We start from the raw sequence: 25,863 nt of genomic DNA, 5'->3' as shown, positions 1-25,863 counted from the left end.
GAAGCTAGGAAGGATTCTCTGGAGCATCAGAGAGCATGGCCCTGCTGACACCCTAGACCCCAAACCTATAAACCACAGAATTATGAGACAAGACTTTTTTTTGTTTTAAGTCACTCTGTTTCTGATATTTTGTTACAGCAGCCACAGGAAACTAATATAACTGGAAAATGACAGTTAGAAGAAGGTCATATCTATGCTCTTATAGAGTGGAATTCTTTGAAAACCAAGTAAATTCACTGTATGGAACCCTAGAGAAGTTTAAAAACTGGAGGGAACAGGCAGCAAAGTAAGCAAGGGTTAAAGTTGGGCTACATAAAAGACGACTGGAAGACGATATAAAAATGAGCAGGAACCCTCACGCATTGACGGAGAGATTGTAAAACAGTGCAGTCTCTTTGGAAAACAGTTTAGCAATTCCTCAAAAAGTCAAACACAGAGTTACCATACGACCTAGCAATTCCGCTAGTAAGCATAAACCCAAGAGAAACAAAAATACATCATACAAAAACTTGTACACCCACGTTCACAGCAGCACTGTTGACAATAGCCAAAAAGCAGAAACAACCCAAATGACCATCAAGTGATAAGTGGATAAACAAGATGTGGCACCCTCACACAAAGGATTATTATTCAGTCATGGAAAAGAATGGATTGCTGTTAGATGGTACAACATGGATGAATTTGAAAATACTGTGCTAGTGAAGGAAGTCAGACAGAAAAGACCAAATGTTATAGAATTCCTTTTATATTTAATGTCCAAAATAGGCAAATCTATAAAGACAAAAAGTAGACTACTGGTTGCCAAGGACTTGTAGGGGGAAGGGAAACAGTATCCAATGAATGCTACTGAGTATAGGGTTTCTTTTAGGAGGAATGAAAATATTTAAAATTAGATGGTGGGGCCAGGCATGGTGACTCACACTTACAATCCCAGTGCTTTGGAAGGCTGAGTTAGGAGAATCACCTGAGGCCAGGAGTTCAAGAATACCCTGGGGAACATAGCCTCTTGAAAGAGATCCCCAGCTCTACAAAAATTACATTTAAAAAATCAGCTGGGCACGGTGGCGTGCACCTATAGTCCTAACTTAGGAGGCTGAGGTGGGAGGATGGCTGGAGTACAGAAGTTTGAGGCTGAAGTGAGCTATGATTGCACCACTGCACTCCAGCCTGGGCAACAGAGATCCTGCATCTATCTATCTATAATCCATGTATCTATCTATTTAAATAAATAGATATAAAAATCTGCACAATTTTATTTTTCCTTTTTCCTTTCTTCATTTTGTTTTAAATTTCCTGAGTTGACAGAGTTGCTGTGGAATATTAAATAAGGATGCAAATTCTTTGTTACTCTTCCCATTTGGAGGTGGAGGAGGGCAATCCCCACCACCCTTGAATCTGGGCTGACCTTAGTGACACTTTGACCAACAGGAAGAGGCACAAGCGATATTCTGGACCTGTACAGCTAGTGCCTAAAAAGCCTTCCAGCTTTCAACTAGGTCTCGTTTTTGTTTTTTTGACACAATGTCTCACTCTGTCACAGGCTAGGGTGCAGCGGCACGATCATAGCTCACTGCAGCCTCAAACTCCTTGGCTCAAGGGATGCTCCAGCCTCAGCCTCCTGAGTGGCTAGGATCACAGGCGTGGGCCACTATGTTCAGCTACTTTATCTTTATTTTTTGTAGAGACCAGGTCTCACTATGTTGCTCAGACTGGTCTCCGACTCCTGGCCTCAGCTGATCTTCCTATCTTGGCCTCACAAAGTGCTGGGATTACAGGCATGAGCCTCCGCGCCTGGCCTCAGTCAGGTATCTTTGTATGCTTGCTCTAGAGGCCTGCTGCCATGCATGATGAACAACTCCCCAAGACCACCATGGTATGAAGAAGCCCAAGTAAGAAACATGGAGAGGCCACACAGAGCTCCAGCCACCCCAGCCTAGGTGAAACAAGTGAATGAAGAAGGCTTCATATGTCTCCAGCCATACAGCCACCACTGAGTGAACCGTGAGAGGAACCTTGGGTAAGAACCACCCAACTATGCTTGCCAATCCCTAGAACCCTGAGAAACAACTAACAATGAACTGTTCTTTTAATCTACTGTGCTTAGGGATATTCACAGTAATAGGTATTTGGAAAGTTTTCGTAGCTTCTAGGGTTATCAGTTCTCTGAAACAAATTAGAAAAATCTGAAATCTTCCTCTGAAGTAAAATAAATTGAATCTCTTTATATAAAGCTATTACTATATTTTATAAATTTAAAACAATAATAAAAAGAGTTTATATTTATTGTCTACTATGTTCCAAGTGCTCTACATGGATTAGCTTACGTAAGTCTTAAAAGAGCTCTATAAGGCAGCAATTATTATTGGCCCCAATTTACCAGTATGAAAGCAGATTAACTCTCATATGCCCAGCATCCTAATAAGTGGCACTCTTAACCACTAACATTTGCAAAAGCCAATGAAATCAACATCAAAGTTATAAATGAAACAAACAGTGGCAGGACTTTTCGAGGGACAATCTATATGTATAACACATTGGGAAAGATAAACACATCTCAAAATGTGTTGAAAGCATTAAAATCATCCATCACACTTCAGAAAAACAAAGCATTCTTCACCTTATCTAAATGACATGACAAAGTGTAGATACTTAATACTTTAGGTCAATATCACTATTATTTGTCCCTGACTAAAACAAGGTCAAAAAACAGCAGCTGGCCAAATATAGCTTTCACTTACCAATTTCCTGCCGAGTACTGCACACTCCAACTCCATATTCCTCTAGGATTTTGGCGGCTGCTTCTTGACATGATCCAGTATTCCGTGCAAATCCAAGATAGTTATAGGAACCCATGTTTATAACACCTTTTATTATATTCCCTGTATACCTGTGTATCAACAGCATAAAACAATGAAACACATGAGCAAAAAAGTACTTAAATGTAATAGCAAACCCACTAGTAACACAAAAGGAAGCAGAGAGAACAAAGTCTATATAAAAAAATCTCAAACACACTACCAATTATGGAAATGGAAGTTAAAATAACCAATTTTCATTTATTAATAGTGATAAAGATTTTAATACTAATGATATCCAGTGTTGGCCAGGACAGTCACTTCTCTTACAGGACACTGTACATAAGAGTATCAGGTTTTTTCTTGTTCGTTCTTTGGAGGGCAGGTTGGTAGTACTTATCCATTAAAAGATATATATACTCTGGCTCAGTAACTCCTGTACATGAGCATATATACACATGAGGATCCTTTGAGAGTCACTGCACAATCTGCCACTTCCATTCCCCAGGTACAGGGACCAGTGACATTTCATACAATGGAAGCTGAGGCAGCCTGGGCCCCTAACTAAGGACAAAATGGTTCTGGGGCCCCACCGACCTAGGATGAACATAAAGTATGGACAAGGATAAACTGTCACTGTTTTAATTCCCTGAGATTCTGAGATTATTAATACAGCCCAACCTGTCGCACCATGGCAGATCTATACTGCAAAATACGATGTAGTCATTACAAATAGTAAACATGCTGTGAATATACACATGAGAAGGGGTGTCACCAATATGTGACCAAGCTAAGAAGGCAAGGTGTAGGCCGGGCACAGTGGCTCACGCCTGTAATCCCAGCACTTTGGGAGGCCGAGGCGGGCAGATCATGAGGTCAGGAGATTGAGACCATCCTGGCTAACATGGGGAAACCCTGTCTCTACTAAAAAAACACAAAAAATTAGCCGGGCGTGGTGATGGGTGCCTGTAGTCCCAGCTAGTCGGGAGGCTGAGGCAGGAGAATGGCATGAACCCAGGAGGCAGAGCTTGCAGTGAGCCGAGATGGCGCCACTGCACTCCAGCCTGGGCGACAGAGCGAGACTCCGTCTCAAAAAAAAAAAAGAAGGCAAGCTGTAAAATAAATTTTTGTTTTTTGACATAGAGTGTCACTCTATCCCCACAGAAAAGATCTTGAGAAACAATACAAAAAACAATACAAAATAAAGTGATAACAACAGTTACCTCTGGGGAGTGGAGGAGGATCTGCAAGGGGGTGGACATGCAGAGGAAATGGGGTTAGCTGTCATGGGAACTAACAGTTTATCTGTATTATTTATCTTTTTTTTTATAATGGCAATTCAATCATGTAATACTTGTACAATCTAAACAATACAATATTAAGGCCAGACACGGTGCCTCACACCTGTAATCCCAGCACTTTGGGAGGCCAAGGTGGACCGATCACTTGAGGCCAGGAGTTCGAGACCAGCCTGGCCAACATGGTGAAACCTCATCTCTACTAAAAATACAAAAAGTAGCTGAGCATGGTGGTGCATCTCTGTAGTCCCAGCTACTAGGGAGGCTGAGGTGGGAGAATCACTTGAACTTGGGAGGTGGAGGTTGCAGTGTGCTGAGACCGTGACACTGCACTCTAGCCTGTGCAACAAAGTGAGACTCTGACTCAAACAAGTAAACAAACAAACCAATACAATGTTAAAAATACAAAAAGTTTTCCAAACCATTCAATCCATTTAAGTAACACTCCACATATCATCCTTAATCATTTGAAAAATCACAACATCCAGAAATAAATTCAGATACTTAATTCTGATAAGTGGCATAATGGAAAGGAGAGCTTTTCTTCCTTTTTTTTTTTTTTTTAAAAAGACCAAAAATAAAACAGACTAAACTTTTGTACACTATTTATTATCAATAGGAGTTATTTTTAAAAATAAATAAGCCAGGAAAGGCGTGGTGGCTCACACGTGTAATCCCAGCACTTTGGGAGGCTGAGGGGAACGGATCACTTGAGGTCAGGCGTTCAAGACCAGCCTGGCCGACATAGTGAAACCCCATCTCTACAAAAAAATACAAAAATTAGCCAGGTGTGGTGGTGTGTGCCTGTAGTCCCAGCTACTCGGGAGGCTGAGGCATGAGAATTGCTTGAACCTGGGAGGCGGAGGTTGCAGTGAGGTGAGATCACACCACTGTACTCCAGCCTGGGTGACAGAGCAAAACTATGTCTCAAAACATACATACATACATACATAAGCCAAATTTTGTTCTGAACTATAACCCAACACAGTATCAAATGTAACAGAAAGATGTATCTTTAAAAGCTCAACAATGAAGAATAAGGACACCAATCGTACTGTATCCTCAGCTGCTACTCCTATTTTGAGAGAATACTCAATTTACAATAACATATTTTCTCAAATGAAGAAACCCTTTTGTAGTTGTTGTCAAGAAATAATTTCCCAACCAAGACTCACTTGAAGGACCAGTTATAATCATGAGACTGTCTCTCCATGATGTCCACCCTGGCTCCAGGCACACTACAGATTGGCCGATTCCAGTTGTCTCTTATTCTCATGTACAGGTTTCTTGTATAAAAGTTTTCAAAATCTTGATACAATGACACAAAGTCCTGCCAAGAAATGGTGACATACCATAAATTTACCTGAGTTACTTCATAAAAAATTTTTAACAGACGACATGACTTTTTATTTCTGTAAATTTATGGGGCACAAGAGCAATTTCATTATATTCAAGATTGTGTAATGGACAAGTCAGGGCTTTTAGAGTATCAATCATTCAAATAACACACATGGTACCCATTAAGTAATTTCTCATCATCCACCCTCACTCCCTCACCCTTCCAAGTCTCCACTGTCTATCATTCCAGAGTTACTTTAAAAACAATCTTTACAACTTCCATTTTCATACTGTAAGAGCACCTGAGAATGAGAGGCCACTTATATTTAATTAACTACTAAATCAGGACAGGCTTGGTGGCTCACACCTGTAATCCCAGGACTTTAGAAAGCCAATGCAGGAGGATTGCTTGAGCCCTGGAGTTCGGGACAAGCCTGGGCAACATAGTTAAGACCCTGTCTCAACAAAAACATTTCAAAAATTAGCCAGGTGCAGTGCACCTGTAGTCCCAGCTACTCGAGAGGCTGAGGCAGGAGGATCCCTTGAGCCCAGCAGGTTGGGGCTGCAGTGAGCTATGATGGCACCTCTGTACTACAGGCTGGATAACAGAGACTCTTATCTCAAAACAAAAACAACAACAACAAAAACCCTGATGTATCAGGAAAACATCTAGAAAGGCATCAATGTTCTATGTTTACTTTAACACAACTCTTATCAGATAAAAGTCACTTAACTTTGATAGTTGACATACATTACATGGTTTCAAATAACTGACTTCATGAATGTAGAGCAAACGAATGTAAATTAACAAAGTAGTCCTCATAAAAATATGTTGTAGTTGTACCATTCTGTCATTAAATGGTTTCCCTTCCTAACAATCTCAAAAAGACTGCTCCTCCCTCCCCACAAGCCTCCCCTCACATTAAAAGATTAGGAGAAATGCCCTAAAAACCACTATAATTCCAATTTCAACCAAGAAAAATAATTCCAAAATTAAGATTCCATCCTTTGCATATCGTCAAGGATCAAAATGAAACAAATCCAAAGAGAAAACAGTAAACAAGAAACACTATAAAATACGATATAGGGACCAGGTGTGGTGGCTCACGCCTGTAATCCCGGCACTTTGGGAGGCTGAGGCAGGTGGGTGGGTGGATCACTTGAAGTCTAAGGAGTTCAAGACCAGCCTGGCCAACATGGCGAAACCCCGTCTCCACTAAAAATACAAAAATTAGCTGGGCATGGTGGCGTGGGCCTGTAATTCCAAATACTCAGGAGGCTTGAGGCAGGAGAATCGCTTGAACCCGGGAGGCGGAAGTTGCGGTGGGCCGTGGTCACTGCACTCTAGCCTGGACAACAGAGTGAGACTCTATCTCAAAAAAAAAAAAGGGTTATAGGAAGCCACCCACCTTAGGTTCTTTTTCCTTTAGAAAGGAATTTTTTTAAAAAGAAAGAAAGGAAAAAAAAAAAAAGGCCAGGTACAATGGTTCATGCCTGTAATTCCAACACTTGGGGAAGCTAAGGTGGAAGGATCGCTTGTGGCCTGGAATCTGAAGTGACAGTGAGCTGTGACTATACCACTGCACTCCAGTCTGTGCAACAGAACGAGAGCCTGTCTCAAAAAGAAAAGAAGGCAGGACACAGTGGCTCACGCCTATAATCCCAACACTTGGGAGGCTAAGGCAGGAGGATCACTTGAGTCCAAGAGTTCAAGATCAGCCTGGGCAACACAGTGGGACCCTGTCTCTACAAAAAAAATTTTAAAAAGAAAGAAAAGAAAATACATTCCCAAAATGAATTCCTATGCTCAGGAACTTAAAGGCTCTGAGAGATTAAGTTGTACTAAAACTTAAGTCTGTGAAAAATCAAGTCACAGTGGAGCAGAAACGCTATGCCTGGTGTGGTATGACCACTACTCAGAATACATGTGACCAGACCACACGAGATCTACTTAAACTCTTGAATGTAAAGGGGAAACCAAACAAGAAAATGAAACTACAGTTTTACTATATCAGCAACTACTGAATTGACAGCCATCAGATCTAGGCTTGGTGCCAATATAAATTAACCTGTTAACTAAATTAGTCAAAAACATTGAAAAAGCTTAAGTCTTATTCTGTAAAAGATTTTCATTGCTAAAGGCGGCTACATATAACTCTAAAATTAACAACTTTCTATGACACCAGACTCTCAAGTGCCTACTAAATGAGCCTCCCAGTAGATAAATCTTATAAATAAGGCTGAGCGAAGTCAGAAGCTACTCTAAAAATCTGCAGTACCTGATACTATCTCTCTTTTTTTTTTGAAGCGGAGTTTCGCTCTTGTTGCCCAGGCTGGAGTGTAATGGTGGGATCTCGGCTCACTGCAACCTCTGCCTCCCAGGTTCAAGCTATTCTCCTGCCTCAGCTTCCTGAGAAGCTGGGATTACAGGCGCCCGCCACCACGCCCAGCTAATTTTTTGTATTTTTAGTAAAGACGGGGTTTCACTATGTTGGCTAGGATGCTCTCAAACTCCTGACCTCAGGCGATCTACCCACCTCAGCCTCCCAAAGTGCTGGGATTACAGGTGTGAGCCACTGCGCCCAGCTGCCATCTCTCATACAACTGGTTCTAATAGTTAATTTTCCTCAGGACAGAAAATATCCATAAATAACATGTCTATCACAATTGGAAATTTTTCATTTAAATGGTATGTCTGTTTTGATAGCCTTCCAACAAGTATACTAGTTGAATTAAAATAGGAATAGAGATATTCAATTCTAATTAAAACTTTTTATTTGGCTGTTTTTACCCATGCATTTATTTCCCAAAGGAAAAAAAAACAAAAAGTAGTCTTCAATCCTTTTCATTCACATCAAAAAGGGTAACAGTACTAATCCTTCTAATGAAGGAAATGACAGTACTGATTATCTCATCTCTCTTTTTTTTTTTTTTTTAATTTTTTTTCTTGAGACAGAGTCGTTCTCTGTCACCCAGGCTGGAGTGCAATGGTGTGATCTTGGCTCACTGCAATCTCTGCCTCCTGGGTTCAAGTGATTCTCCTGTCTCAGACTCCCAAGTAGCTGAGATTACAAGTGCCCACCACCACACCCGGCTAATTTTTGTATTTTTTAGTAGAGACAGGGCTTCACCATGTCAGTCAGGCTGGTCTTGAACTCCTGACCTCAAAGAATCCGCCTGCCTCAGCCTCCCAAAGTGCTGGGATTACAGGCGTGAGCCACAGCGTGTGGCTGATCTCATTTCTTTATAACCTTTCTAAACACTGCACATTAATGTTTGAAGTATTAACTCCAATATTAAGAGAAATATTTCCTTACAGACAAATTTCTATTTAGCAACAAAAGCAATATTTTTTTGTTTTTACTTTACAAAACAAAAATCTCACGAGTCTGCTCCAAATGCCAGAGGGGTTATCAAACCCCAAGATAGAGAAAAGGCTGCAGGACCGAATGAAGTAGAGCTCAAGGCTAAACAAAGAAAACCAGAGGCACAGTTGTCTGGGGTTAGGAAGGAAGCAATGGGTTCCAATTTCCTGAACAAAGAATTGTGCCTGTAATGGTCACACATTTCCATTTCTCCTTAACAAATGATTTAAGTCACATTAGCACAGGGTAAAGGAGGAGAAGCTGTCACAATGAGGGATGTTAGAGACCAAAAGCAGGTGGCATAGAATGGTAGGAGAGAGGGACTCACAGCCGAAGTCTCCACCCCCCTTTACTCCTTAGCTAAGCTCCAGGGTGGTAGCTCTGATCTCAGTCAGTAGGTTCAGCAGAAAGATCTGATGGGCATGGCTGGGCGCAGTGGCTCATGCTGTAATCCCAGCACTTTGGGAGGCCAAGGCAGATGGATTGCTTGAGCCTAGGAGTTTGAGACCAGCCTGGGCAATGTAGCAAAACTTTGTCACTACAAAAAATACAAAAATTAGCCAGGTGTGGTGGCACGTGCCTGTAGTCCCAGGAGTGGGACTCAGGAGGCTGAGGTGGACGGATCACTTGAGCTCAGGAGGTTGGGGTTGTAGTGAGCCAAGATCGGATCACTGCAATTTAGCCTGGGTAACAGTGAAAAGCTGTCTCAATAATTAATTAATTAATTAATTAATTTAAGAAAAGATGCAAAGGGCAGCAAACCAAACTCCCCGCAGCTTAGCCATGAGAAAAAGGAGGGGAGGGGTCACTACTTGCAGTTCCAGTTCTAGGCAATGGGAGTGTATTTCCAAAAATATCAGGTTAACTTCAAATATTCTAAGACCACAGTTAAACTGGGGGAGGAGGGACAGGTATCTTTTCATTTATTTATTCAAATATATTTTAGTGAGTACTTGATACATACTGGATTGTATGCTAGACTTTCAGGATACATTCAAGAATAAGACAGTTCTCTCCGCAGAGTAATACCCCCACGATTCCAACCCTCATTCCCCCATCTCCACCACTCTTTTCCTCCTCCTCAGTTTGGTCACTGTGAAGTGACTTTAGTTAAGGCTTACTCATCATCATTGACCTAATACTCAGTCGCTGAACAAACATTTACTGAGCAGTACCTTCCAGGCACTAAACCGGGCACTGGGAATAAAAATGAGTAAGAACAACCTCTACACTCCCTAAGAACTCTTAAGTGTAGTGGAGAAACACACAAATAAATACAATATAATAAGTACTATAAAAGGGTGTTTGTCCAGAGAAGGAGCAAATACCTAACTGATAAGGGAGTGACAACGATAAAGTCAAGTTCAAGCAGCCTTAAGTTTATACTCATAAACATTCTTCCTGAAGATCCTCACAAATCCCATATCCTAGCACATGTAAGTGGAGGAAAAACAATACCTACTTGCGACTAAATGCTCTATCACTGGGCTTGAAATACTCCTCACCTAAGAGCCTTCTCAACTGAAGAGAACAATTCCAACTCTTGGATTTGCTGCTTAGAGACTGATGAAGACCTCACCAAAAGTAGTCTAGGGACATCTCAATAACAAGCCAATAAATATCCTCTACTAGTTAAGCCTATTTAAGGTGAGCCTTCTAGAAAATAGCCTATATTGTTTAATATAATATACATGAGTACCACCTATTCTAGTGCCTATACAGGCATTAAGAACACGGCGGGGCGGGGGGGGAGTGCCGGGGACGGTGGCTCAAGCCTGTAATCCCAGCACTTTGGGAGGCCGAGACGGGCGGATCACGAGCTCAGGAGATCGAGACCATCCTGGCTAACACAGTGAAACCCCGTCTCTACTAAAAAATACAAAAAACGAGCCGGGCGAGGTGGTGGGCGCCTGTAGTCCCGGCTACTCGGGAGGCTGAGGCAGGAGAATGGCGTAAACCCGGGAGGCGGAGCTTGCAGTGAGCTGAGATCCGGCCACTGCACTCCAGCCCAGGCGACAGAGCGAGACTCCGTCTCAAAAAAAAGAACACGGGGCAAAGCTGGATGCTATCACTTTCTGAAGTCCACTTTCTAACAACTGTCCCTTTGTTAAGCATCATTCTGCTCCAACACAGATAGCCAAATATGTTTACATGATAATGATAAAGATGATGAGTAATCACAACGGCAGCAAGAGTGCCCATCTACTGAGTATTTATGACATAACAGGCACTTGCCAAGTGCTTTACATGCACATATATTTATATACTTACATATGTAAGTATGTAAATATACATACTCTGCACACTCTTACGGAAGATATCATTTCTTACACTTTCAGAAAGGCTAAATGGCTTTCCCACTTAGGAAAGCAGCCAGAGGCAGAGCCAGGAACCGATGATCCAGGCCTTCTAATTTTACTCTGTGCTCCTAACCCCAATGCCACACTGCCTCTCATTTGGTGATGCTACTAAATCAATCTGAAATACTTTGATAGTGTTCAAAGCACTTCAAGACCACTGTGCTATTGTCCTTCCCATTCTTTTCCTATGTTCTGCATACGACCAACACACACATTACAAACCCCCTACAAGACACACAGACACACACACACACACTTAGGAGCTGGAAGGCTAAAAACTGTATTTCCTGGACACCCTTGTGATCAAGTTGTAGATGTGATGCAGTGTCTACCAGTGAGAAGCACACACAAGAGCTGGATGGCAGGGGCCAGCCACGCTTTGCACCAGCGTAGGAGGCAAGCCCCCGCAGACCTTGGTGCTGGATTGGCACCAGCGCGATTCTATGTGCCACTGCCTATTCACCAGCCTCTGGCAGTGTGACAGTTGTGATGCCAGCACTCAGAGTACTCACGGCAGGAGCAGTTTCCTAGTTTGGGGTAGCTGCCTAGTTAGGAGAGGGAGGCCCTAACCTCACTGCTCTTGCCCCTCCACAAAGCCATAAATGCCTAATTCCCTGTTTGCTTGAATGATCTACAGTGTTTTTGGTAACTCTACCAAAAATTTGACGATTTCAACAACACGGTCACTGTAATTATTGTTGAGAAACAGATGTTTAATAACTTATTAGCTGTATTTTACAGAATCACTGAATAAAATTTAAATTATTTGTCCAAGTCACATAACAATACAGTGACAAAGCTAAAACTGAAACTCTAGTATTATTCCAAACTAACACTATTAGCGGTAGTGTTACTACTAATTCCATTAAGAATTCTCAATGTCAGTTCTAATTTAATAACTTTTACTTATTTTAGAGTCTGGGGCACTAATCTCAACATAACAAAAGGCAAAATTTCTCTCAAACATGAGCATTTGAGGTAAACAATCACTGCTTTGATGTTAGGATAAAAAGCTTGGAAAACATGCTTAGAACTGTCTCAGCGTCTTCCCAAGGTCAGGATGATTTAAAGTTCGACCCTTGATCTATGTATCCGGTGCAGGGAAAAAAAACTGGGACAAGTAAACCAACTCTAGCAGTCTTTAAGGGACAAATTTATTTCAGCTTTACTTCTATTCAAAACTTGCTACGTAAAGGAAAAAGTGGGAGAAAAATTAAAATCTACAAAACTATAAACCTTCACAAATTACTTTTAAATGCTATACTTGTTTTAAAGACACTAAGGCAGCTGGACATCCACTGGCCAAAAAAATGACCTGACCTAAACCTCACACCTTATACAATTAACTCAAAAGGAGCATAGACCTAAACGTAAAATATAAAACTATAAGACTAAGAAAGACCTTAATACATTGCTGGTGGACATGTAAAATGGCACAGCCAAGGTGGAAAAGTGTGTTGGTTTCTCAAAGGTACATGTAGACTTTGACAATGAAGAACCTGATGAAAAAAAAATTTTTTTTTGAGATGGAGTCTTGCTCTGTCACCCAGGCTGGAGTGCAGTGGTGCAATCTAGACTCACTGCAACATCCACTTCCTGGGTTCAAGCAATTCTCGTACCTCAGCCTCCCAAGTAGTTGGGATTACAGGCATGCGCCACCATGTCCAGGTAATTTTTGTATTTTTAGTGGAGAAAGGGTTTCACCATGTTGGTCAGGCTGGTCTCAAACTCCTGACCTCAAGTGATCCACCCAACTCGGCCTCCTAAAGTGTTGGGATTACAGGTGTGCGCCACCGCACCCAGCCAAAAAAAATTCTTTTAAAGGTAAATATAGACTTTCCACGTGACCCAGCAATTCCATTTTAGGTACATACCAATTGGAAACAGATACTCAAACAAGTACTTGTGTGAGAATGTTCATAGAGGCACTACTCACAACAGCCAAAAGGTGGAAACAAAATGTGATATATCCACATAATGGAATAGTATACGGTGATATGGGAATGAAGTACTGTTACTTGCTACAACGGTACATGAATCTTGAAAAAACATTATGCTAAGTGAAGGACAAGTCACAAAAGAGGGACCGTAGATGCAAAATACTTCTAGGATACATAAATATTTCCTAAAAACCACTTAGAAAAATACACAAACCCAGTAGAAAAACAGACAAAAGGTTTGAACAGGGACTTCATGAAATCAGCACTTCCAATGGTCATTAAACACATAAAAAGCTGTTCAGCTTCACTGGGCAATACAGAATTGCAAATTAAAACCATAATGAGATACTAGTACATACATACCAATTGAATTGGCAAAAATGTTAAATTCTGGCAATACTTAGTGTTGGTAAAGAGATGTGGAACAAGAATTCTCGGCCGGGTGTGGGGGCTCACGCCTGTAATCCCAGCACTTTGGGAGGCTGAGGCGGGCAGATCACGAGGTCAGGAGATCGAGACCATCCTGGCTAACACAGTGAAACCCATCTCTACTAAAAGTACAAAAACAAAATTAGCCAGGCGCGGTGGCAGGCGCCTGTAGTCCCAGCTACTCGGGAGGCTGAGGCAGGAGAATGGCGTGAACCCAGGAGGCGGAGCTTGCAGTGAGCTGATTTTGTACCACTGCACTCCTCCAGCCTGGGTGACAGAGCGAGACTCTGTTTCAAAAAAAAAAAAAAAAAGAAAGAATTCTCAAACACAGCCGGTAGGTGTACAAACCAGTACAATCACTTTGGAAAACAATTTGGCACTATCTAGTGAAACTGAAGACATGCATACTCTATAACTCTATAACCCAATAATTGCAACCCTGGAGAAACGCATATTTACATGCAGGAAATGCATATATCAGAACATTTATAGTAGCTTTATTCATCACTGACATAAAATGAAAAAAGCTTCAATATCCATTATTATAAAAATGGAAGAAGGCCAGACACAGTGGCTCATGCCTGTAATCCCAGCACTTTGGGAGGCTGAGGCGAGTGGATCACCTGAGGTCAGGAGTTCGACACCAGCCTGGCCAACATGGCGAAACCCGTCTCTACCATAAATACAAAAAATTAGCCAGGTGTGGTGGTGGGCACCTGTAATCCCAGCTACTCAGAAGGCTGAGGGAGGAGAATCGCTTGAACCCGGAAGGTGGAGGTTGCAGTGAGCTGAGATCATGTCATTGCACTCCAGCCTGGGCGACAACAGCAAAACTGTCTCTAATAATAATAATAATAATAATAATAATAGTGAGCTGAGATCATGTCATTGCACTCCAGCCTGGGCGACAACAGCAAAACTGTCTCAAATAATAATAATAATAATAATAACAACAACAACAACAACAACAACAACAAAACAACTAATGCTGTTTGCTGGTACTATAGTACTACTGAAAGATTTCAAGACATTTCATTATAAACATAATATTGCACACCAAAGACAAGATAGCAAAAAGAAAAAAAATCTGCAACGTTTAGAATTTTTTATTTGGGCAACATTTTGTTGTTGTTGTTGTTAGAAACACTGTCTCACTCTGTAACCCAGGCTGGAGAGGAGTGGCATGATCGCAGCTCACTACAGCCTCAAATTCTATCTCCCCACCTCAGCCTCTCAAGTAGCCAGGACTACATACAGGTGCACACCACTATGCTTGGCTAATTTTTAAATTTTTTGTAGAGACAAGATCTCTCTCTGTTGCCCATGCTGGTCTAAAATCCTAACCTCAAACAACCCTCCTGCCTCTGTCTCCCAAACTGCTGGGATTATTGGTATGAGCCACCACACCCAGCTGGAAAATGTATTTTCTACTAAAGAAAGAAACAGCCTCATGAGATAGATTTAGAAATAACTGAAACATGACAAAGTTGTTTCAAAACTTAAATTAAGCATTTTAAAATCCCAAATAATTCCCACCTGAGGAAGTGTTGAAAATGGAGTCATCACATGGTTAAAATGCATTATAGCTGGGCGCGGTGGCGGATGCCTACAATCCCAGGATTTTGGGAGGCCAAGGCAGGTGGCTCGCTTGAGCTCAGGAGTTCAAGATCAACCTGGGCAACAAGGCGAAACCCTGTCTCTACAAAAATTAGCCAGTTGCAGTAGCATGCGCCTCTAGTCCCAACTACTCAGGAGGCTGAGGTGGGAGAATCACTGGAGCGTGGGAGGCAAAGGCTGAAGTGAGCTGAGATTGTGCCACTGCACACCACCCTGGGCAACAGAACAAGATCTCAGAAAAGAGAAGGAAAAAAAAAAAAAAATCTGGCCCAGGCATAGTGGCTCACGCCTATAATCCTGGCACTTTGGGAGGCTGAGGCAAGCGGATCACTTAAGCCCAGGAGTTCAAGATCAGCCTGGGCAATGTGGCAAAACCCAGTTGTTGCAAAAAAATTACAAAAATTAGCAGGGCATGGTGGTACGTGCCTGCAGTTTCAGCAGCTCCGGAGGCTGAGGGCTGAGGTGGGAGGATCACCTGAGCACAGGGAGGTCAAGGCTGCAGTGAACTGAGATTGTGTCACTGCACTCCAGCCTGGGTGACAGAGTGAGACCCTGTCTCAAAAAAAAAAAAAAAAAAAAAAAAGACAAAGAAATGAAAAAGAAAAGAGAAAGCATTATAAATTCTAAAAATATTTATTTTATAAACCAACAATTCTGTTTTTACCTCTACTTAATGAAGAAAAGTAGGTAAAATACTCAGTGCAAAGTTTTCAGACGGCAACTTTTAAACCCTTGAACCACGGTTAATTAACGACTTTCCTTACTGTTCACATCGGTCATACCACTGTCTGTCCTTTCCTGTTTTTAATGTTAAAAACAGGAAGCCACTTCCTCACTGTTTCTGTGCTGTCCATGAAAGTGTAGAATGAGATTTCAAGATAAAAAACAATGGTTTTTCCTACATCTAAAACAGTCATTTGCATGTTTGCGTGTGCATGTGTGTACGTACACACCCACCCCTACTACAGATACTTCAAAATCCTTTACATTGTTATTGTTACCACCACTCACAATATCATTCATATCTTAAACTTTTTTTTTTTTAAAGAGACAACGGCCGGGCACAGTGTCTCACGCCTGTAATCCCAACACTTTGGGAGGCTGAGGTTGGCAGATTACCTGAGGTTAAGAGTTCAAGACCAGCCTGGCCAACATGGTGAAACCCCATCTCTACTGAAAATACAAAAATTAGTGATGGCGGACACCTGTAATCCCAGCTACTTGGGAGACTGAGGCAGAAGAATCACTTGAGCCTGGGAGGCAGAAGTTGCAGTGAGCCAAGATCGTTCCATTGCACTCCATCCTGGGCGGCAGAGCAAGACTCTGTCTCCACACACACACACACACACACAAAATTAGCTGGGCGTGGTGGTGCATGCCTGCAGTCCCAGCTACTCAGGAGGCTGAGGCATGAGAATCACTTGAACCCAGGAGGCAAAGGTTGCAGTGAGCCGAGATCCTGCCATTGCATTCCAGCCTGGACAACGGAACAAGACCCCCATCTCAAAAAAAAAAAAAAAAGACAAGACAAGGTCTCTGTCACCCAGGCTGGAGGGCAGTGGCACAATCACAGCTTGCAACAGCCTTAAACACCTGTGTACAAGTGATCCTCCCACCTCAGTCTCCCAAGTAACTAAGACTATGGGTGTGGGCCACCACACCCAGCTAAGTTTTCAAATTTTCTTGTTGAGACAGGGTCTTGTTACATTGCTCAGGTTGGTCTCAAACTACTGCGCTCAAGCTATCTTCCCACCTCAGCCTCCCAAAGCGCTTGAAATAACAGGTGTGAGCTATCACGCCTGGCCTCTGGCCTCATATCGTAAACATTTACCGAGTGTCTAATATGTGCCAAGCACTCTGTAGTATAGAGTAGTAAACAAAAAGGTAATAATCCTTGCCCTCTTGGAATTTGTATTCTGGTGGAAGAGATAAACATATAAAATATAACGTTTGCTAGTCCAGGCTCAGTGGCTGACACCTGTAATCCCAGCATTCTGGGAGGCCGAGGTGGGCAGATCACATGAGCCCAGGAGTTCAAGACCAGCCTGGCCAACATGGCAAAATCCTGTCTCTACTAAAAACACAAAAATTAGGTGTGGTTGCACATGCCCGTAGTCCCAGCCATTCTGGAGGCTGAGGCAAGAAAATCGCTTAAACCTGGGAGACAGAGGCTGCAGTAAGCCAAGATCGCGCCGCCATTGTACTCCAGCCTGAGCAACAGAGCAAGACTCTGTCTCAAGAAAATAAAAATAAATAAAAATAAAAATAAATAAAGTATGCTAGACAGTGACGAATACTAACAGAAATAAAAGCAAGCAGGAAAGGGGGAGTCATGCTGCAAATCAGCTGGGGTACCCTGGGTAGAACAGAGGACAAAACGGAAGTGAGGGAACTAGCCAGGGACTATTAGAAAGAAAAACTTTCCTGGTATGAAAAACAGGGAAAACAGGTTACAGGGAAACTCTTGCAAACCTAACACTGGCACTAGTCCAAACGGATACAGTGATAAACCTACTACACAACTTCTTTGAAAGGTTTGAGCATAGTTTCTTACCAGCGAGAAATCCCTACAGTAAATAGAGATGACTGCTCCATATGACGAAATATTATTCAACAATAGGAAGCAATGAAGTACCGATACATGCTACAACATGAACTTCAAACACATTACACCAAGTGAAAGGAGCCGGGTACAGAAGAACATACACTGTGTGAGCCCATTTATATGAAACGTCCATTTACATGAAATGTCCAGAATAGGTAAAGCTACAGAGACAGAAAGTAGATTAGTGGCTGCCGAGGGTGGGGAGGGTGGATGAGGAAGGAGTGACCGCTAATGGGTTCATAAGAAAAACTCAAGAGAGAGGGTTTCTCTCTTTTTCAGAAGAGAAAAACATTACAAAATTAAATTGTGGTGCTGGCTGCACAACTCTGTAGATATACTAAAAGCCACTGTATTGTACACTTTAAATAGGTAATCTTTATGATATGTCAATTATTTAAATACACTACTGCTGTCCTGAGCCCAACTAACACAAAACAATGAAATGTGGTGCTCTTTATTTATTTTTTATTCTTCTTATGTTTTTTTAGACAGTCTCGCTCCACTGCCCAGGCTGGAGTGCAATGGTGCAATCTCGGTTCACTGCAACCTCTGCCTCCCTGGTTCAAGCGATTCTCGTGCCTCGACCTCCCAGGTAGCAGGGATTACAGGCATGTGTCACCACGCCCCAGATAATTTTTGTATTTTCAGTAGAGACGGGGTTTCACCATGTTGGTCAGGCTGGTGATCTGTTCAGGTCAGGCTGAACTCCTGACTTCAGGTGATCTGCCTGCCTCGGCCTCCCAAAGTGCTGGGATTATAGGCGTGAGACACCATGCGTGGCCAGCAGTGTTCTTTTTAAATGTAGAATCATACACAGAATTAAAGAAGACAAACCAAATGATCCATCCCCTAGCTTAATGCACCAAGCAATTATACTACATTAATAGTTTACTAAGATGCTGCTAAAATGACAGGTACCAGAATATTCTTAGTACTTTTTTTTTTTTTGAGACACAGTCTTGCTCTGTCGCCCAGACTGGAGTGCAGTGGCACGATATCAGCTCACTGCAGCCTCCACCCTGTGGGTTCAAGCGATTCTCCCGCCTCAGTTTCCCGAGTAGCTGGGATTACAGGTGCCCTCCACCACACCCAGCTAATTTTTGTATTTTTAATAGAGATGGCGTTTTACCACGTTGGCCAGGCTGGTCTTGAACTCCTGACCTCAGGTGATCCGCCCACTTCGGCCTCCCAAAGTGCTGGGATTACAGGTGTGAGCCACTGCCTCTGGCTGTATGCTAATTTTTGAAGGAGGTCAAGAATAAAATCCCTCTGGGAATTCCTAGTAATGTATTTCAATTAATTTCTTTCTTTTGTATCTTGAAAATAAGCATATTGGGATATAGACATATAATGTCCCTTCCCCGTATCCTATCCCTCCCATTTTTTATCTACTTATTTTTTGTAACTTTGATTTTAGGTTCAGGGGTACACGTGCAGGTTGTACAGGTAAACTCGCATCACAAGCGTTTGTTGTACAGATTATTTAGTCACCCAGGTACTAAGCCTAGCACCCAATGGGTTATTTTTTCTAATCCTCTCCCTCTTTCTACCCACCACAAGTGTTGTTTTTCCTCTTTGTATCCATGTGTTCCATCATTTAGCTCCCACTTACAAGTGAGAACAGGCCAGACACGGTGGCTCACTCCTGTAATCCCAGCACTTTGGAAGGCCAAGGCAGGCTGAGGTCAGGAGTTCGAGACCAGGCTGGCCAACACGGTGAAACCTCGTCTCTATTAAAAATACAAAAAATTAGCTGGGCGTGGTGGTGCATGCCTGTAATCCCAGCTACTTGGGAGGCTGAGGCAAGAGAATCCCTTGAACCGTGGAGGCGGAGATTGCAGGGAGCCGAGATCACACCACTGCACTCCAGCCTGGGCGACAGAGTGAGATTCCATCTCAAAAAAAAACCATATATATATTATATATATATACACACACACATATATAATATATATATTATATATACACATATAATATATATATTATATATACACATATAATATATACATATATAATATACACACATATATAATATATACATATATAATATACATACATATATATTAAAAAAAGTGAGAACATGGTATTTGGTCCTCCCATTTTAAAATATCTGATCATGAACAAGCTGTGGAGGCAAAATGTTAGTTTAAAATGTAGTAAGTGTGTGGTAACTACCTACCATAATTTATTCCTTACATTCCTAGCAATTTCCTATCTAAATATTAGAATTTTTTTTCTGAATTAAGTTTTTTCATTTTGTAGAGAGGTTTCATTATCTTGTGTCAGCTGGTCTCAAAATCCTGGCCCTGAGTGATCCTCCTACCTCAGCCTGGAACATTTTTATTAATTCAAGCTTTTGCTGTATCTGTCATGTACATGTTTCTGAACTACTAGCTTCACCTCACATCACAAAGAAATAAACCACAGACTGAGAAAAACAACATTCTCATCCAAAACACCACAAATAACAGAGGATTAAGGGGTAAAGAATTCCAAGAATTGTATGCAATTTATATAAAATAGACCAGACTCATGGTAACTCATCTTTATTGGTATGACCATGTGATTTAGTTGCATTCAAAGCAACATACGGTATTTCCCTACAACAAAGAATTAACATAGTTAAACTGGGCTCTCTTTTAGAATGAAATGAGGAAGAAAACCAGGATGTGGTTATGGATACCACTCTCTCGGTGAAAAGAGGAAGTAGCAACATTATATTTGCATTTTATGATCCCAAGCAACCACTTTCCCTCACCTCCTTCCAGTTTAACACTTAATTTGCCTCCCTCCTTCCCCATATCTAATCCAGCAATAGAAAACAAACATGATCTATCACAGGAAAGGAATGACATTCCCTTTCCCTCTACGAGCTGAATTTTTGTAAGAAAATGGCAGAAGCTGGCTGTTTTAACTGCTAATATTATCTACTGGGAATATTCTATCGAAATGAATTTGAATAATTTAATACAATCCTCTCCATAAACTGTAGAGGCAAATGCTCTCCTCAGCACCCCCACATTTCCTTGTATTACTTCCTCCACGAATTGCTTCCTGATTAACCCTATGCTACTCAGATATTTTTTTGTTCTATATCTTCATATAATCTAAGCATTATTTACTTGTATAATGGTTTTGCAAAGGCCCATAACTTTAAAATGTTTGTTTCCGCAACAAAATTAGAAACTATTTAAGAATAAAATCTGTGTGTTCTAATTCTTTCACACAAAGGATACACAGGCAGCTCCCAACACTTAAACCACCAATTTACTTTCTGTAAACATGAAACAAGTTCCAAAGAAAACGTACTCACAAACAAAGTAATTCAGATGCATCTTGTTGGTTTCATTCATTCATCACACTTTGGGCACCAGCTGTGCAAGATCTACGGACAATCCCCTGATCAAAAACTGCCCTTGGGGTCATGGTGGCTCACTCCTGTAATCCCAACACTTTGGGAGGCCAAGGCAGGAGGATCCCTCGAGTATAGGAGTTTGAGACCAGCCTGGGCAACATGGCGAGACGCTGTCCCCATTTAAAAACAAAAAACAAAAAAACTACTTCTCATTGCCTACCAAACTTCTTACTTTGATTTTCAAAACACAATTTCTCTTCTATCTACATTCCAGATTCTCCCAAACATTCTTCATGCCTTTGCCTATCCCCTCATCCAGGAATGTGCTGTCTGCACCACAATCAGCACTTGCCTCACCATGTACAGCACTTGCTCACATGTATAGCACTTGCTATACATGTCAATTATTAAGTTTTGACTATGCATCTACACTAGGAGAGGTCCTTGCAGATAGAGTTTTTAGTTTGAATATATAAATAAAACTTCAGCTACCATCGGTCATAACTGCCATCAACTCAATCTAGTAGGAGGATATAGGCCTGTGAACAAGTAACTGTAATACTGCACAACCTAGGAAGGGTATGGTAAGCTGTCACTGAGGGCTATGCAAAATCAACCTACTGTAGATGCACTCTGGGTGGACAAGCTCAGGGTAGAAGGGGGATCAAAAAGTGTTTAAAATGTGGGCTGGGAACAGTGGCTCGCATCTGTAATTCCAGCACTTTGGGAGGCTGAGGCAGGTGGATCGTTTGAGGTCAGGAGTTTGAGACCAGCCTGGCCAACATGGTGAAACCCCGTTTCTACTAAAAATACAAAAATTATCTGGGGAGTGGTAGCACATGCCTGTAATCCCTGCTACTTGGGAGGCTGAGGCATGAGAATTGCTTGGACCCAGGAGGCAGAGGTTGCAGTGAGCCGAGATCACACCACTATACTCCAGCCTGGGCAACAAAGCAAGACTCTTGTCTAAAAAATAACAATAATAAAATAAAATAAAAAATATTAAAAATATGTTTGGGTTTTAAAAGATAAAAGTTAGGGCTACTGGACCAATTTCTGAATGTAGGGCTTTGCCTGCATTATGTATTCAAAAAACTTATTTACCTTGTTTGTAAATTAACTTGCAGGGCAATGAGTAGGATGGCCAACTTGTGCTGGGGCTCACATGGAGTACAAGATGGTTGAGATGAAAGGAAGAATGCCTAGTCTTGAGTTCTCCCAGGAGCCACTTTTGAATCCATGTATCTACTGACTGGTTTTGTCTTCCTAGTAACTGATAATGTTTTCTTGATGTACTCTTCCCATTTCCACATGACCACTATCCATTACCTGAATAACTGTTTCTTCTACAATGTTCACTGGCTCGTCTCAGCAGTGACTCTGCTCACCCCACACCTGCCTCTTTTCCTCAGACACACAGGGACCGCAAAAAAAACTATAATGTCTTAAGTCCTTCTCTAATCTGGCACATTCCCCTGGGCTAAAAGACAACCTTTTGCCATGGGGGACATGCCAACAACACAGAGGCTTGTTTTATTTTTAGTAAAATCAGGCATCCTTAACCCTCATTTTATTTATTTATGGAGATCAGGTAACAAAAACCTAATGTATAAAACTCCAGAAGTGAGCTTCAAGTCAATAACAAGTTAAAAAAACAAAAAACCCTTCAGAGGTACAAAGGAACATGCAGAGAAAAATGAAGTGAATGAAGCCCTTTTCCCCAGAGACAACCATGCTCATATGTTTACCATTCCTAAAATAAGAGTGTTTTTTACTGTAAATAGAATCGGTTGGCCACATTCTGTATTACAGCTTGTTTGCCTGGGGAGAAGAGCTGAGGTGTGAATCACCCAACTATGTATAATGTATCTATGAGAAAACACATTATTAATTTCAAATAATACAACCTTTTCAGAAAATTGTAAACACAACCTGGGATTCAGCACAGGGGTACGAATAGAAAGAGCATGGCTTTTTCACTTCACAGTCCTCTGTCCACACAGCAGCTCTGACACCAGGCATCTTAGGAAACATTATTCAACTTGTGACTTTTTGATTTCTAATCCATAAAATAGGGATAGTGCTGCCTACCTCCTTAGGTTCTTCTTGATTAAACACGTGTTGAATACTTTGGTATCTTTAACCTTGTTTTCAGCTTTCTTTGTAGAATGTTTTCATTTAACTACATCCGGAATATTTTAATTTTTATGTGTACCCAAATTTCCCAGAAAAAACTTTTGTGCAAAAATACTAAGATTTCTATAAAAGGCTTTTATTTACAGAATCAAAAACTCCCTAACAATTACCTTTTGTTCTTCTCTTTCTGTTGCATGGTGACACTTCTCAATTCTCCAATGCCTCAAGAAATCTCGAAGGTATCCAAAGAGGGTGAGTACGCCATACCCCACATATGTGAGCACAGCAACCAGCATTGGTGTTTCTTCAAAAGCTTCGTTAAACGGTCTTTTATATAGTCCTCCATTTTGCGTAACATGATGGATCTAAAAGAGAGGTTAAATATGTTTATTTTCATCATGGTAAGAAAAACATTCCTACCTAAAATCTAGATCCTCAGAGATTTGCTGAATTATACCTTAAGAATTTTCTAAGTTCCACCAGGCACAGTGGCTCACACCTGTAATCCCAGGACTTTGGGAGGCTGAGGCGGGCAGATCACTTGAGGTCAGGAGTTCAAGACCAACCTGGCCAACATGGTGAAACCCCATCTCTACTGAAAATACAAATATTAGCCAGGATTGGTGGCACACACCTGTAATTCCAGCTACTTGGGAGATTGAGGCAGGAGAGTTGCTTGAACCTGGGAGGTGGAGGTTGCAATAAGTCAAGATCACACCACTGCACTCCTGCCCGGGCGACAGAGCAAGACTCCATGTCAAAAAAAAAAAGAATTTTCTAAGTTCCAACCTCACTGGAAACAAGGAAAAAGAAAAGAATTTTAGGCCAGGCACAGTGGCTCACGCCTATAATCCCAGTACTTTGGGAGGCCAAGGTGGGTGGATCACCTGAGGCTGGGAGTTCAAGATCAGCCTGACCAATATGGAGAAACCCCATCGCTACTAAAAATACAAAACTAGGCGAGTGTGGTGGCGCATGGCTGTAATCTCAGCTATTCAGGAGGCTGAGGCAGGAGAATTGCTTGAACCTGAGAGACGGAGGTTGCGATGAGCCGAGATCACGCCATTGCACTCCAGCCTGGGAAACAAGAGAGACACTCCATCTCAAAAAAAAGTTAAAAAAAAAAAAAAAAAAAGAATTTTGTAAGTGATAGTCAAATGTAACACTAAGAGGTGATCCCAAAGAAAACGCTATTTGTTTTCTTTAGGATCAAGGCCAGGATGGTCTCGATCTCCTGACCTTGTGATCTGCCCGCCTTGGCCTTCCAATGTGCTGGGATTACAGGTGTGAGCCACTGAGCCCGGCTGGGCTACTTGTTTTCAAGAGAAATAATTTATAGATTACATGCATTTCAGATGAACAGTAAAAGAAGGGGAGCAAGAAGGATTGTGTAAGAACACCACCTAACACTGATATTTACCATTATTTGATTTTCTTAAATAGATCCTAAAATGCTAGCGTAATTTCTTTTGTTCTAATAAAAAAAGCAAAAAACGTAAATCAACGAGAAAGCCTATCCTGAAAAAAGTACTATATTAGCTTACAGACGAAGAGATCAAAAGTTCAAAAGTAAATTCAGCTTTAGAATGTAAAATATTTGTAAATATTTTACTACCACACATTCTCAAAGCCACCCAGCCATAGTATTCCAAATAATTATCAGCAGTAGGCCCCTGTAGAAACACGTAGTTCAAATTAATCTTTGTCGGTAGTGATAACACAAGTAAATCACGCAAAAAACTAAGATGTTATATTACATAAGTGTGGTCTAGGCTGGGTGCACTGGCGCATGCCTGTAATCCTAGCACTTTGGGAGGCCAAGGTGGGTGGATCACCTGAGCCCAGGAGTTTGAGACCAGCCTGGGCACATGGCAAAATCCTGTCTCTACAAAAAAAAACCCAAAATACTAGCTGGACATGGTGGCACATGCCTGTAGTCCCACCTCCTCAGGAGATAGGTGGGAGGATCACCTGAACCCAGAAGGTCGAGGCGGCAGTAAGCCATGATCATGCCACTTGCCTGCAGCCTGGGTGACAGAGTGAGACCCTGTCTCAAAAAAAAAAAAAAAAAAACCAAAGTGTAGTCCAGCATTATATAAAAGTAAAAAGAAAGTGAAACCCAAAACAAGGGGAAAAACTGTTAGTAACTGTCGTGAATTCCTCTGTCCCCCTTCATCTTAAGTATTCATTCCCAAAAATTGTGAGATTATCCCTTGTTTTAACTTTTGGGATACTTGGACTTTAATACACAAAAACCAAGCTACTTTACTTTCGATCTCATAGATGATAACTTTTTGCTTCTTGGTCAATTTTAATGGAAATCTTGCTTTATAGAAGAAATCTGCTAGACAAGTTTGTGTGTTAACTTTAATCTTAACTTTGAAACAACTGTAGTGAGGATAGTTAATCAAAATTTATCAGAGGCATATCGTCAATTAAGCATCATGAAAAGTCCCAAAGAACTAAAAGATCCTTTCTTGTCCTCTCAGGCAATCTGATCAGAGATATGATATAAACAAATAAAAACAAATTAATGAAATTTACATAACTATACAATCAATTGTTATACACATCCAAGGGGTAAAAATATTTTAGAGTATCCTATCCTGGTAATGTTAGTTTTGG

The 25,863-nt window shown here is 41.4% G+C and overlaps 1 protein-coding gene across 1 annotated transcript in view; it reads right to left on the bottom strand.

Annotated features, from left to right (window-relative positions):
• The window catches only part of SPTLC2 (serine palmitoyltransferase long chain base subunit 2), a 109,666-nt gene that overhangs the window by 68,082 nt on the left and 15,721 nt on the right, over positions 1-25,863 (bottom strand). Inside the window, exons 2-4 of the mRNA XM_023184946.2 lie at positions 23,409-23,603; positions 5,269-5,423; positions 2,739-2,887 (exon numbers count right to left, since the gene is read on the bottom strand). Coding sequence (XP_023040714.1) covers positions 2,739-2,887; positions 5,269-5,423; positions 23,409-23,603 — 499 coding nt within the window. The remainder of the gene's footprint in view (positions 1-2,738; positions 2,888-5,268; positions 5,424-23,408; positions 23,604-25,863) is intronic.

Source organism: Piliocolobus tephrosceles, chromosome 6 (genome assembly GCF_002776525.5).
Source record: "Piliocolobus tephrosceles isolate RC106 chromosome 6, ASM277652v3, whole genome shotgun sequence".
NCBI lineage: Eukaryota > Metazoa > Chordata > Mammalia > Primates > Cercopithecidae > Piliocolobus > Piliocolobus tephrosceles.
The sequence above is the reverse complement of the archived record's forward strand: the minus strand, read 5'-3'. Positions and strand labels throughout refer to the sequence as shown.